General features: G+C 37.5%; 1 protein-coding gene and 1 long non-coding RNA gene across 5 annotated transcripts in view; one reads left to right on the top strand and one right to left on the bottom strand.

The window, feature by feature from the left end:
- Window positions 1-764: 764 nt before the first annotated feature.
- Window positions 765-9,995, bottom strand: LOC121311693. Its single transcript, XR_005949444.1, has 2 exons — window positions 9,642-9,995; window positions 765-2,831 (listed from the first exon to the last, which is right to left on the bottom strand). It is a non-coding gene; the product is annotated as an uncharacterized LOC121311693 (long non-coding RNA).
- A 755-nt stretch (window positions 9,996-10,750) lies between these two features.
- LOC121311646 (WW domain-containing adapter protein with coiled-coil-like) overlaps window positions 10,751-14,148 on the top strand; it is a 46,045-nt gene continuing 42,647 nt past the window's right edge. For 2 of the 4 annotated variants that reach the window (XM_041243983.1, XM_041243982.1), the window contains exons 1-3: window positions 10,751-11,025; window positions 11,222-11,255; window positions 11,966-12,161. In XM_041243983.1, coding sequence (XP_041099917.1) covers window positions 10,985-11,025; window positions 11,222-11,255; window positions 11,966-12,161 — 271 coding nt within the window. In that variant the 5' untranslated portion in view covers window positions 10,751-10,984. The remainder of the gene's footprint in view (window positions 11,026-11,221; window positions 11,256-11,965; window positions 12,162-14,148) is intronic. The other 2 variants (XM_041243981.1, XM_041243984.1) reach the window with 2 other exon arrangements.

Genomic DNA, 14,148 nt, shown 5'->3' with positions numbered 1-14,148 from the left:
TAAATGTTAAAAAATGAACTTAACTCTCTCTCTCTCTCTCTCTCTCTCTCTCTCTCTCTCTCTCTCTCTCTCTCTCTATATATATATATACACATACATATATCGTATTTATTTAATTGGTCAAATCAACAGTACGAACATCAGTTCTGAAACTAAAAGGATGTGTTGCAGTAAGAATACCTCTGTTAAGAAAGGGGAACAAGACCAAAAGGCTAAAATATGCACAGGAACACAGAAATTGGACTATGGAACAATGGTCAAAGGGGCTTTGGACTGTTGATGGATGGACAACGACATGGGCCTTCTGCCACCTCTGTTGTCAATTCAGCATGTGTCTTCTTTCTAGTTTTTTAGGTCTTCCAGTCCTGGGTTTGTCAATTACAGATGATGTTTCTCTGTACTTGTTGATTATGCTTTGGATACCACAACTTGAAAATTGAGTGATGTGCAGATATTTCTCTCAGTGTTTTTCCTTTATGCAAGTCAAGGTTGTTATAATAGTAGAAAACACTAGTGGAGGCTTTGAGTACATTGTTGAAAAATGCAACATGTCTAAGACTTTTGCACAGCTGTGTATGTCTATAGATTGTTTATAATTTCATGCTTATTTGTGTGTGTGTGTGTGTGTGTTTCAGTTTAGTAATTGCATTGAATATGTCAGCGATTAAGAAAGGAAAGCCAATCTCACTAATTATTTAAGTCTAATTAACTGACTTGTGCTGTTCAAAAGCAAGAGCCTGGAGAACAAATGAAGGGAGGCTATATTAAGTGGTTAATGCACACACTTTATTTCAGTTTTAATTAAAAAAAACATTTAACTTCTGGCATTCTATTAGTTTTATTAAAATACTGCTAATTGATCAGGTTGTGTAGGAAGCTACTAATAAAGATGGAGTTTCCAGACTTGCAACCAGCAGGATGGTACAGTAGAGAAATATAATAATAACAAATGTACAGAAAGACAGACACCCCCCTGTATCCCCAGAATCGAATGCTCACAGTATCTTGTGCTAAATAATGTTAATACCAAGTGTTATAACAATTGGATTAGTGGTTTTCCAGATCTGCACAAACTGTGACATATATCCTCATCCCCATCTCCTGCGGTAGAGAAACACGTTTTCCAGGTTCACAATGATGTAGTTGAGGGTAATCACACACACATCATTTCAATAGGAAAATCAATTCATTTTAACATGCACACACAAGCGCTGAGGCCTCTGAATGCGTAATGTGTTATGTTTCAGGCATAGCAGAATGAGCCATTAAAAATTTATATACAAAAAAAAAAAAAAAAAAAAACCCATACATTTCTACTACTAATGGAGCTTACCAAAAGTATCACTGATTAAATTAGTGCAATACAATTAATTTTACCCACTTTATTAAAATAAACTAATAACATAGCCATATGTATTGTGGTTTGAATGAAGTGGAACTCCATTCCACCATTGATTACATGTCACATTAATAGCTAACATCGGTTATGTGAGCTCACATTTATGTTTCTTTATTGTACACTTTATCTGTTTATATAAATGATAAATGGTGCCTGTAGTTAGCACAAACTATTTAGTTTGTTCATTCAATGAGGTGATTGATCCCTGTGGTTTCCAATGTATAAAAACAGGTGTAAGAGGGTGAAGGGGTGGCATGTTGTGTTGCTGGTACTGGTGAAGCACAGGGTTATGAAGCTGTCACTGTTAGGTCATTTAGGCAAAGTTATTTTAAAGGTCAATTTTTAGATAAATGGTAAACAAGTAGGTTAAAATGGCACATGAATGGCTCATGTGGACCTGCATTCTGGAAATCTTCCTTGAGTATCCTGATCGTGTGTGAAAACTTCTAGATAGTATAGTCCTGTTTCCCTGTTGGCACTTTTCATAGTTCTATCTGGGCCTTTCTTTTACAGACATGATTAAACAGAACTAGCTCCCCCTTGTGTCTATTTGGATAAATTGCAGTAAAACCTATGAACTTACTTGTGCAACAGTACCTGCTGAACTCTGCCACAACTTCAGCCCCTATCAAAGTCAAATAATAATTGTAATTTTAGATTAGTCCTGGACATTTGGATAAAAGCTTGCTGTTTAATAGTCATGTGTTAAAATGAAACTTTATAGAGCACCACAGCCAATGCACACTCTCCAAAAATATAAAAATCAAAGCACAAGATTTAAATGAAATGACAAGAGCCGCCTCGCTATCTAAATAAGTCTAATGATATTTAATTGACCAATTTAGAAATACGTCTGTCCACAAGAAATATTTAGGCACTGTTCTTGAACATTTCCACAGACTAACAAACTCGATCTTCACATTCCAAGTATAGTTTATTCCAGATCATCATTTCAATTGGCACATTGATAGTTTAGTAGGTGGCACACCCAGCCCCTGAGCCAAAAGATTCAACATCATTAAGGCTGGTAAACCGTTGTGTTTACTGCTGCCAACAAGTCAGTTTATTTCATATGCAGTGTTTTAATTATACATAATTGTGTTAATAGGTATCCATTTTAAATCAACGAATTGCCTTTTCCATTATCAATGGAACAATGCATTTTCAAAGCTTGTGCCCTGGACATGCATGACAATTTTTTGGCTTAGATCTAACAAGTACATTTTTTGGTTCACAATGCAGGTCTGTTGAATTTCCATTAATTCTTCTGGCTTATGCACTGATCTTGCTCCATAAACAGCTGCATGGTCCCGTTGAGACTGTGGCTCCTGCTGTTGGAAGAGGGCCCAATAATTTAAGCTGTTCGTGGCGTCCGACAATTCTTGAGGCTGATGAGCCCCTCTCTAACTGTGTGGCTCTTGCGGTGGAGCTCCTGGAAAGATCGGGAGAATCAGCAGAAAGTTGCTATTAACAGAACTATTGGCAGGGAGGCTAGCTTTGTTGCGACAGTGCTAACACAACTGGGCAAGTGACATGCTGTCGTTGATCTTGGCCTGCAGCACAATTGCATCCACAATCTGCAGATTTGCCTTCTTGCACGAATCTTCAGTCTTCAGCCAGCCCTATTCTACTCCCACTGACACCAGGATCCCTGCCCAGGCCTTTTTCCAGCTCTGTATAAAATCTCAACGCTCACACCAAAACAAAACAAAGCAATAACTGTAGGGGTCAGGGCAAGATACTAGTAACCCACACAGGTGCTGTTGCTAATAGTAACCCACACAGGTGCTGTTGCTAATAGTAACCCACACAGGTGCTGTTGATAATAGTAACCCACACAGGTGCTATTGTTAGGGCAGGATTTGCATTTCCTATAATAACACTATGTAACACAATTTTTGTTCCTGGGTAGTAAATACAGTATAATCGTAAATCTCGAAAAACTACTCACTTCTAAATCTTTTGTAGTAATTTTTGTATTACTTTAGTATAAATACATGTTAATTTGGATTCATATATTGTTTTTTTCTGACTTTATGTGAACGAAAAGACACAAATTCGCCCGTTTTCTCAATGGAAGTAGTGATATTTTGAAATATCACTGTCTTGGTCACAAAAGTAATGTTTGTGGGGAATAATAGCCATTTTCTATACTTTTGAGGCATAAGCAATTAGGAAATAACATTTACTACCCAGGAACAAAAAAAATTGTTACACGGTGTAATCTGACACTAGGCACTGAGAAAGTACAGTGGGATAACAGGTTATTGATATTATTATCTCAATTTTTATGAATGTGATGACAATTATCAATCAATCAATCTTTATTTTATATAGCGCCTTTCATAATGGACCACCATCACAAAGCGCTTTACAAGATGCAGTCCATAATACTTCAAATACAGAGAAATGATTAATACATGATAAATTAAATACAGTGGAAAGTACAATATACATGATAGTAGCATAATACATGAAATAGTACATTAAATACAGTGGAAAGTGCATAATACATGAAATAGTAGGCTTAAAGAGCATGGAAAGCAAAAGAGAACAAGTAGGCCTTGAGAGTTGATTTAAAGCGAGTGACGGTGGGAGCATCATGCACTAAAGCTGGGAGTTCCAAAGAGTCAGAGCCATGAAGCTAAATGAGCGTTGTCCAAGGGTGGTGCACTTTTGCTTGGGGATAACAAGCAGTCCAGAGTCGGAGGAGGACCTCTGCTTGCGGGCAGGAACATAGCAGGCCAGCAGGTTGAGGAGGTACTCGGGATCTGTGTGATGAAGGGCATCTGGTAAGGATCCTGGCAGCAGTATTCTGAACTACCTGCAGTCAATTTATGGTGCGTGCCAGGAGACCACCATATAAAGAGTTGCAGTAGTCAAGTCGAGAGGAGACAAATGCATGACAAAGTATCTCCTCATCCAGGAGGGAATGGTAGGGATGGACTTTGGAAATGTTTTGAAGATGCTAGAAGTAAGATTTGACCACAGAGGAGACGTGGGCATTAAAGGAGAGGTTGCTGTCAAGAAGCACACCAAGGCTTCATACTGTGGCGGAAGGCAGCAGCTGACAGTTTCCGAGGTTCAAGGCAGCTATATTGAGATTCTTGAGTTTAAGATCCTACTAAAAGGAATTCAGATTTGTTAGTGTTCAGTTGAAGAAAACTGGTAGACATCCAGGGGGGCCTTGATGTCTTGAATGCAGGCAGAGAGCTGAACCATGGCAGAGGGGCTACCAGGGTCAAGTTGGGTGTCATCAGCATAGGAGTGAAACATGAGGCTGTGTTGGCGGATGAGGGGACCCAAGGGAAGCATGTAGATATTGAAGAGAAGGGGTCCAAGAACAGATCCTTGGGGGACACCACAAGTGACTGGGGTTGCAACACCACTGTGTACAGCATAAAAAACAAACTGCATGCATCCTGATAGGTAAGAGGACATCCAGAAGAGACAGGTTCCAGAGATTCCAGCATACTTCTGAAGGCGGTCAAGAAGAATGCCATGATCTAGGGTGTCAAAATTATCTTGACCTGAGTCCTTCAATAACACAAAAAGCTGACTTCTCTGACAAACTTGCAATTGCAATACAAGTAAATCAACCATAGAAACAAGAAAAAAAGTTTATTTCCAAGCTTTTTGTACCTGCAGCACTTGGTTCTGTGCCAGGCTGGTCTCCAGGATATGGGTTCTGCAGCAACAGTGAGGCTAAAACATTGGAGGAACTGCCTCTTGAGATAAGGCATCCTTTTTTCACAGACTGCCGTGAAAAACAGTAAGTCAGACACAAAACATGTCAATGTTACATTGCGTTTGCATGCACATTGAATTAATTCATACTTTAAAGTTTTCTGTGGTTGCACCTGGACGTTTGCATTTTGCAAGTTCGAGGCTGCCAATGCTAAGAAGTTTCTACATAAACTTTATTTTGTGGGTGATGGTCGTAGAGATTATCAATGTATTTATTTTGTGGGTGGTAGTGGTAGAGGTTTTCAATGTATTTATTTTATTCAGATTTGTAGTTATGTTTTAAAAGGTTTAGAATGGTGGTGCTGGGTCACAGAAGCCTGGTTCTTAAAAGGTTGAGAAAGGTGAATATCCCATGAAAGATAACACTATGCAACACAATTTTTGTTCCTGGGTAGTAAGTGTTATTTCCTAATTGCTTATGCCTCAAAAGTATAGAAAATGGCTATTATTCCCCACAAACTTTGCTTTTGTGACCAGGACAGTGATATTTCAAAATATCACTATTTCCAATGGGAAAATGGGCAAATGTGTGTCATGTCGTTCACATAAAGTCAGAAAAAAACAACATATGAATCCATACTAAAGTAATACAAAGATGACTACAAAAGATTTAGAAGTGAGTAGTTTTTCGAGATTTAAAATTATACTGTATTTACACAAATCTCCTACAGCGCCTACTGCTCTCTGTACGCCTAACTCACCTCACCTCTGGGCTGTAGGTTTGGCCGATGCACAGGCTGCCCGCTAGGCAATTTGGATGTTGCAGCTGCAATTGTTTGCGCTGCGCCTATCCTTACATCAGCTCCATTTGTCATTAATTTTCAATTATTAAATGTCGAATACAGAATTAAATAACAGCCAGCAGATGGTGTATAAGTACAATAATGACCTAAAAATTGAATTTAATAAAAACAACACAATAATAAGATAAAGAAAATGCATGTAGTTGTATATTTGTATGTCAGTCAATTTAGTATTTAACCCTTTACCGCCCTGGATCTGTTCCCATACCTAATTTATGCCTAGTTTCTCAATGTCAAATATACTGGGCACTGGGCAGCAAGGGGTCAACTAACTTGAAACTGAGCATCTTAAGAATGTCCTCTGTAATTATTTTTATCAAATGCTTAAATTCCCATTATCGCTAAACTGTAGGGGATTTTAGGAAAGCAAGTACCTGAAAAAATATTCTAAATACATTGTGTAAGTTGAGGCACAGTTTTTTTGTTATATTTTAATGTTCGCTTTTAACACTACCATAAACAAATAGGTACAAATCTTTATCATTTTAACAACGCATGTATATTTAAACTGCATACCATTTGCAACCTGCACTTTAAAACAATACTGTATTGAACTGCAGAGGATCCATTTAAATTCTGCACAGTTGTTGTGCAGTCAGCACAATAGTTTTTTGGTGTGTCTGAAAATAAAGGGCAATCTCACAAAGGAAGTCATTCTACTGCAGATCTACATTTGCATACGGTAACATTACACGTTAAGGGAAGTATGCATGAGTGCACCACTACAGCCATTATCAAACACATTAAATATTAGATTAACTCAACAAACAAACAATTTATTTTGTTTTTATTTGTTTTACTATCTTCGTCATATTTAAATAACTCGGCAAACAAGATAAGCTCACAGTAAACAGTATAAGCTTATAGTAAACAGTAGTACTAAAAATAAATATGGTAACACAATTTCAAGAAGTTTTTTTCCCCGCCAATGCCTGTTATAATATAGGGCTGTTAAACACAATTCAAGTCATTTGAACTCATGTTTTTAGTTCTGGAACAAAAATGGGTTTTTCATGTTAGCAAAAATATTTCAGAATATAAACACATATTCAAATATACTGTCATTTTGAATGAACTGGAAAACTAAATAATTCATACAATATCACAGGACAATAGACAAAACATCAGGTGTAAAATAAACCTGGAACCCCACAACATTACCTGTTAAGAAAAGAGAAAACCCCTCTTCTGTACAAGTTGTTTATTTCAGGTGCCACTTACACATTGGTTTTCCTTGCATGATATATTTTTGTTGGACCCATATATACATATAAACACAAGCTGTGCCACCCCTCTTAGTTTTGTATCGTGGGTTCAGAACCAGAGGGGTGTCAAGTGACATTTTCATAAAATTACAGGACAACAAAAACAGGACTTTGTTTCATTGTGTTTATTTGCCATTTATTAGTGCATACACAGTACCAATATTATCTTAAACAAAATGAAAGTGTTTCCAACATTTAGAAAATTTTAAACATTAAAAACTATGAACAGCACCAGAAATGTTGCTTAAAAGTCAGATACGCCACATTACCACAAACTGGACTTGATACCCAAAGAGATAAAAGACAGTTAGAATAAGAGGCGTATGTGAAAAATGTACATTTTCTTTGTACTTTTAAAATTTGTAGTTTAATGGCTAACCTTCAACTTATTGCAACTGTATAATCAAACACATTTTTATGCATTTTAGTTTAACTTTGATTTCATTTTCAAATCATTTTATAGCCTAACATCTCCAGCTGCATACAGCTGATGAACAAGACACACTGCTAGATGACCAGAGTGCTGCTCCTGTTTCAAACTATATTTGAACAAAATTGTATCTGGATGTTATTTCTCGGAACGATTTTCTGCCATCTGACAGCCAGTCCATCCAGTCGTTTGCTAATGATTTAAAGTCTAAGAAATCCCCATGACAAAATACACGCACATGTTATAGCTGACGTCTGGCAGCTCTGACAACAGCATAGTACCCATCTGGAGTGTAAATAGAAACTCTTTCTAGCTGTCTCCACAGCTGCATGGACACTATCACATTCCCTTTGGGTATGACCAGATTCCATGAATTTGTGGCCAATCACAGAAAATGGTGCATGTTGCACATTGTACTAAAAACTACATTTCAGTTTTGGCCTACACAAGCGTCAGAATAAAGAACACGCTTCACATCGGAATGCAATGCTTGCAGGTAGTGAAAAACACATGTGCTAATTTCAGAAGATCCACGACCCCCTTCTGCTTATGCCACAGAAAACAGTGAAAATCTTTACTTTCTGCTTCCTAAACAGTTACTCTTTATCTCTTTCTTTATGTGGTCTGGATTGAGATTTTCTTCTCAGATGGGCAGCAAATGCATTGAGATTGTTCGCTGTCTGAGAGGTGTTGGTACCATTCACAGAACGTGCAAGCATCCTTTTTAGGCATATGGAATGACAGGTTGAATTCAGTGCTGAACACGTCTCTTTTCCTTTTCTGGTGTGATCTTCCACTCCTTTTCACATTTCTTTGTAAAGCTCATGCATCCATGTTTCAAGGTACTGCCGGCTGGTATATTTTCTACTGTAGTGTGATTCCATTTTTGGAAATGAATTGATGTATTCTCTCGTGTTTTTTTTTGTCATTTGCAATTCTGTTCCATGGAGAATGGTCACCTTTTGCATAACTCTTAATTAATGTACCACTTGTAAGAGCACACCTGGAAACATTTTTCAGAGATGTCAAGGGTCTTAAGAAAAATGTCCTGCAAACTCTAACTTTCCTATCATCCAGAGTGAGACTGTACTCTAAAGTGTTTTGCCTTTTTAAACTAGGCTTTGTAGTGGACTGCCTCTTTTCCCTTTTGAAGACATGATTTATTTTAAAATCTTGCTTCCTGGTTTTGTCAGCCATGCCCCAAAACCTTCAACAATCCTTTACCTGCCTGACTCTTGATCACTGGAACTGCAGTATATCTGCATGCTGCACAGTCTTTCTCTTTTGCTTACTTGCTGGTTCCCTGATATTGTGCTTACCTGATAACTATTGTCCTGTATTTCTTAATCTTTTGCATTTCTTATTCTTTTTGCAGTTTTCTAGGTTTCACTGTCTCTTTCTGCCTCTTTGCTGATCAACTTGAATGGGATCATTTCTGGCTGAGATGGTACCTCCAATACATGTATCCTGGCCTAATGGCAAAGCAGTAAACTCTGTTCCAAGTGCTCACTTTCAGCTGCTTTGTGTAGGCCCTGTAATACTGGCTGACCCTTCTCTACTGTTGATCTTTCTCTATGGTCTCTCACATCTGATATGATTGTTGGATCTGTCTTGTCTGATTTGGACTAAAATTGACCTCTCTCAACCTAAATACTGTTCCATACCTAAATAGATATTTAGATGTCACTTACATTGTGCAATGTACACTGTAAACTGTATTTGTATCCAAAGCTACTCATACTACACATGAATCTAGCTATCACTATTACAATACACCATTTAAAATGACAGTAGGATTTTCTTTATGACTTACACATTACTCTGTTAATATATTTAATCAACTGACAGTATTTTAATATTGGATTTTTTTTTTTTTTTTTTTACATAGTTAATAAATCATTATTGTCATTAACATATAAAGGTAAGGTCAAATGTTTACACATGCAGCCATTTAACATGAACTATACTTAAAGTAGTACTGTGATATAATAACTTACCAGGTTTTCCAGTTTCCATTGTCCAATTCTGAAGTGGATTCTTTGTCTGATTCTTCATTAAACTCAGAAAAATACCCTCTGCAGAGAGATTTGGTTTTACACAATACCTTTACTTCTCTTTTCAGCCATTTTGGCCTATCTGCGGTCACATGATCCATCCCACAATGCAATACTCAGTGCTAGCAGGGCGTGTGTACACTTAAGTCCTCTTTATTCAGTGCAGTTTGTGATTTCAGTTAGGTCCTTTAGGTACCGGGTAGATCTAATCAAGAGCTTTTATGTGATATATTACACGCACTTAGGCCAAAAATATCACTTTTGCCCCTCTATCAGTTTCCAAATAGGTGGGGCGGAGGCGCCTTTACACCTTTGCTCTTAGCTAGGTATTACACGATTTTATTTATGTCCCCAATATTTACTTACAGCCCTGCAATTACAAAGCAATGACAGCTTTAACCTGAAACAACGTATATATGTCTTTAAAAACAAGTAATTTAACAGAGTTCACAACAGACACTGCGAAGCTGAAACTGAAGGTTTAAAGTGTTGAAAAGACAGTAGGGGAACAAAGTACGGTGCCGTACTGGCTCTCCATCTGAATGGAGAACAAACGGGGAATGCATAACGGGGTAACAGTACAGTACTACGAGTACTAGATGGATGTCCCGCTATATGTCGCAGTGTATGCAAAAAAACAGGTGTTGTTCTGAAGAAGGCGAATAGCGTTTTCAGTCTTGTTCAGTTTGCGGCAGATTTCTTCAAGTATAAATACAAATGCTTACTTGTTGCTATGCAATCAAAAAACGCAATGAATACGTAAACTGTAATCACCATAACCACTACAGCCACAAAAACAATACCACCACTACTACTAATAATAAACTCGCTCATGAAAACCCTATTTGTTACTAAGAAGCCACTGCAGAACTGTTTATTCTCGGGCTTGACCGCTACACGCACTGAGTAACTCGCTCTCCCTTTACTTTGGCTCTGACAGCGGGAGAGGGACGCATTTACGAAAGCGCTCGCTGCCTGGCCTCGCGTCCCGGAAGCTGGCTGTCGGAGTTTGCCGAGGTCGGTGTCGGAGTGTCCGGATGCGGTTCTCGGAGGGGGAGGCGCAGCGGCTGTGGGGCTGAGCTTCGCTGTTGTGTAGATAGGCGCTTAGTTCAGTGTGTGCGAGTGGGAGATGGACCGAGGGCGCTCTTCCGTTTAGCGAAGCCGTAAAAAACATCTCACATACACAAAAAAAAGTATACAAATAATAGCAGATACAGTGACGCTAAAAAAAACCTAAACAAAGTAGTTTATCTTTCACATCCACTCTACACACACACACGGCATTGATGGTAATGTATGCAAGGAAACAACCGAGACTCAGTGATGGGTAAACAGCTCAGTATTTTTATTCAGACTTTCTTCTCCCTTCTCCGCTTTGACAAATCCGCCATTTTTGTTGGAAACCAAAATAAGTAGAAACTTAAGGAAGCGGCTTCGGATTTGCAGCTCTCTTGTAATGTTTATGCACATTCGCCTGTTAGTTGACACCCTTTAATTATTTTTTTTTCCTTTTCTATTTCTAGGTGTAACGACCGAAGGGATTCCCAACCGTATCAGGTACAAGAAACAGAAATATGATTAAAAGACGGGGTACTCTAGCGCAGGCTTTTGGAGCACCAACAGGCCTCGGTGCGGAAAAATATAACGAAAAGTAACAAACCCAAGATACAAATATTTAGGGAAAAGTTATTCTGACAAATTTAACATAGTTTCATAGCCAGACCTACTGCGGACGATTTAAAACGTTGAATTAAAAAAAAATAATAAATGTCAGTTTTCGTTTTGTGCAAGGCCTGTAATGCAAGTATATCTGATTAAAAAAAAAATGTTACTAGTATTTAAATGTTATCAAGTTAAATGCTGAACTGTAACATTACTGTGTTATTGTTGAATGTAGTATTTGCTGGCATCTTGTAAATAACAAGTACCATTTAGTGACATACAAGTTTATTTGCATTGGCTACTGTAACTAAATATTAACTTTGTTTTGGAAATGAATATAAATATGCATGCATGTTCTAACATGCTTTTGCGTTCGATGTGGCGTTTAAACAGTAAGGTTTACATTAGCGACGTGCATCTCGGATGACACGCAGCCCAAAACAAAATATTTTCATTCATGCCTTTGAACACTTGTCAAAGTTTGACAGAATGCATTTTGTTAACCATATGTATTAAATTACATTTAAATGTCCTTTATGTAAGCCCGGTACAGTAGTTCTGTACGTTTTTGCCTTTTGTTTTAAGTATTAAAACTTGTGTTACAGACTCTTAAATACCCATCAAAGAGTCACCCTGCCAGTGGTGATCACCGTCATGAAAAGATGCGAGATTCTACAGATCCCACACCACCGTGCAAAATGCTGCGGCGGTCTGACAGTCCTGAAAACAAGCACAGTGACAACACGGGCCATGGCAAGGCGAAAACTACCCATACACAGAGAGTCAGAGAGAGAGATGGAGGTAAAAACAAAACATGATGACTACGGTTTCATGTTATTTAACATTATAGAGGTAATAATTAGATGGACTAATGAGTAGGGCTTACTGTATTGCGTAAGAGGTTATATTGGAGGTAAAGTTATAGTTGCGTTAAATAGGTAGCCAATGAATGGATATGCCTACGTGCACATCCAAGAATGCGTTTCAGTAGGTGGCCGATTTTTTAAAACTTAATTTTACTACATTGGTGTTCTTCATCGGCATTAATACCTGTATTTCAGTGAATCATTGTCATCAGCCTGATCGTTAATGCTTACATTGCACTATTATTGTCCCTGTTTCATTATTGACACTGACAATTGCAATAAATCTTCAAAGGCTGAATAAATACAGAAATAGTGACCCTGAGCACAAGAACATAATTTAACCATACCGTACATTTCAAGTCTTACCTCTGTATGACCTTTTGTGTTGTAGAAACACTCTGAAGGCAGTGTGAACATCAGCCATTTAACAGATAATTTGATAATTGTTTAATAATTGCTTTTTTATTCTGTTTTATTTGCAGACAAAAATGGTAGCCAGTTAGGCTAATTTGTTTCTGCTATGCTGAAATTCTTTACAATATGTTAAACGCCCAAATACCAAAAATAATATCTTAATAATATTTTCAACACAACACATCAAAAACTAAAAAACATTTTCTTTAAGCAAACATCTTTGAAGACCAGTAGTCTTTATCCATGTCATTACTGACCAATTTAGAATGAAGCATGTAGAAAAACTATTGGCTGAACTTGATTTTGAGCTGTAATAACACAGTAAAGGGATATAGTGGAGTTGGTTTTATTTCCTCATTTCATATACACTTATTTTTCCATATACCTTAAAGTGCTTCCTAAAAGGTGATGTAACTTGGTATAAACATTATTTAGCATACATTCTTGGAGTATCAGATTGTGGCACTTTTATTTAGGTGTTTGTCTGTACTGTCAGTCACAGGTTTTTTTTGTTACATGTACCTGAAGAATACAAGTTATAGGAAATCATGTAAATCTGTAATTATGTTTGACAATTTTATATAATGACTATTTTGCATAGATAATGACAGAATGTTAGGACATACACCAGCACAAGGTATAGCGCATGTCAGTCTTTGAATATATGGTGCGGTGTGTCTCTATTTATGCTGTGGATGTAAGTTATCTACTTCATGATACCAGAACTAATTTCTGAGTTACATCTATGATGGGAGAGTACTTTATAGGACACATTTGTTGGTACCAAGGTAGTGGTCCTAAGTGCCTGTAAGTTTGGTTTCGTAATAAGAGCCATCAACTTAAACCTCAGATGGAGATTTCGGAATTTGTTTTTAGCATATGTTCTTCAACAAGAGTATTTAGTGTCTAACCATACAACCTATGGAGTTTAATCCTGTCTATCTGAGTCTTAAGTAGGGTTTGACCTGGCCAGTAATTGGAAGGGAGAGGTCCAATATGGGGGTGAGTCGTTAAACTGGGTTTGCAGTTTACTGTAGTTTAGGTACCTTATGGCATTGGCACCGTCCCTGTTTTGCGGCATCACACATTGTAATTACGGTATATAGTGATGCCATGTTCGTGTTCCTATGAACAATATGAAGGAAACTGTCATTTCAATAACTTCTTTTTACCCAACATCCTATAGAGAACAAGTCTCAAGTGCTGCTCATCTTTCTCACCTAGTTTCACCAGTAAAACAAATAGCTTTGCACGCAGGTGGTTTTTCTCAGCCAGGGCTGGCTTTAGGCTGGGTGAGGCCCTAGAAGGTGATGATTAAGTGTGAGGTCCAGAACATTAAATGAATGCTACGGTGGCAAACCTTATCTTACTTCGTTTATAGGTGCATCATGTAATCATATGCACCTACATATACTAACATTGATGCAGAAAATAATATTAATTATATTAAAATGTTTAATGAATACTTGTTTTGGTTTGTTAAACTTTTATATAATTCACAACTTTAA

This window comes from Polyodon spathula, chromosome 3 (genome assembly GCF_017654505.1).
Source record: "Polyodon spathula isolate WHYD16114869_AA chromosome 3, ASM1765450v1, whole genome shotgun sequence".
NCBI lineage: Eukaryota > Metazoa > Chordata > Actinopteri > Acipenseriformes > Polyodontidae > Polyodon > Polyodon spathula.
Note: the sequence above shows the minus strand (reverse complement) of the source record. Positions and strands in the feature narration are given on the sequence as shown.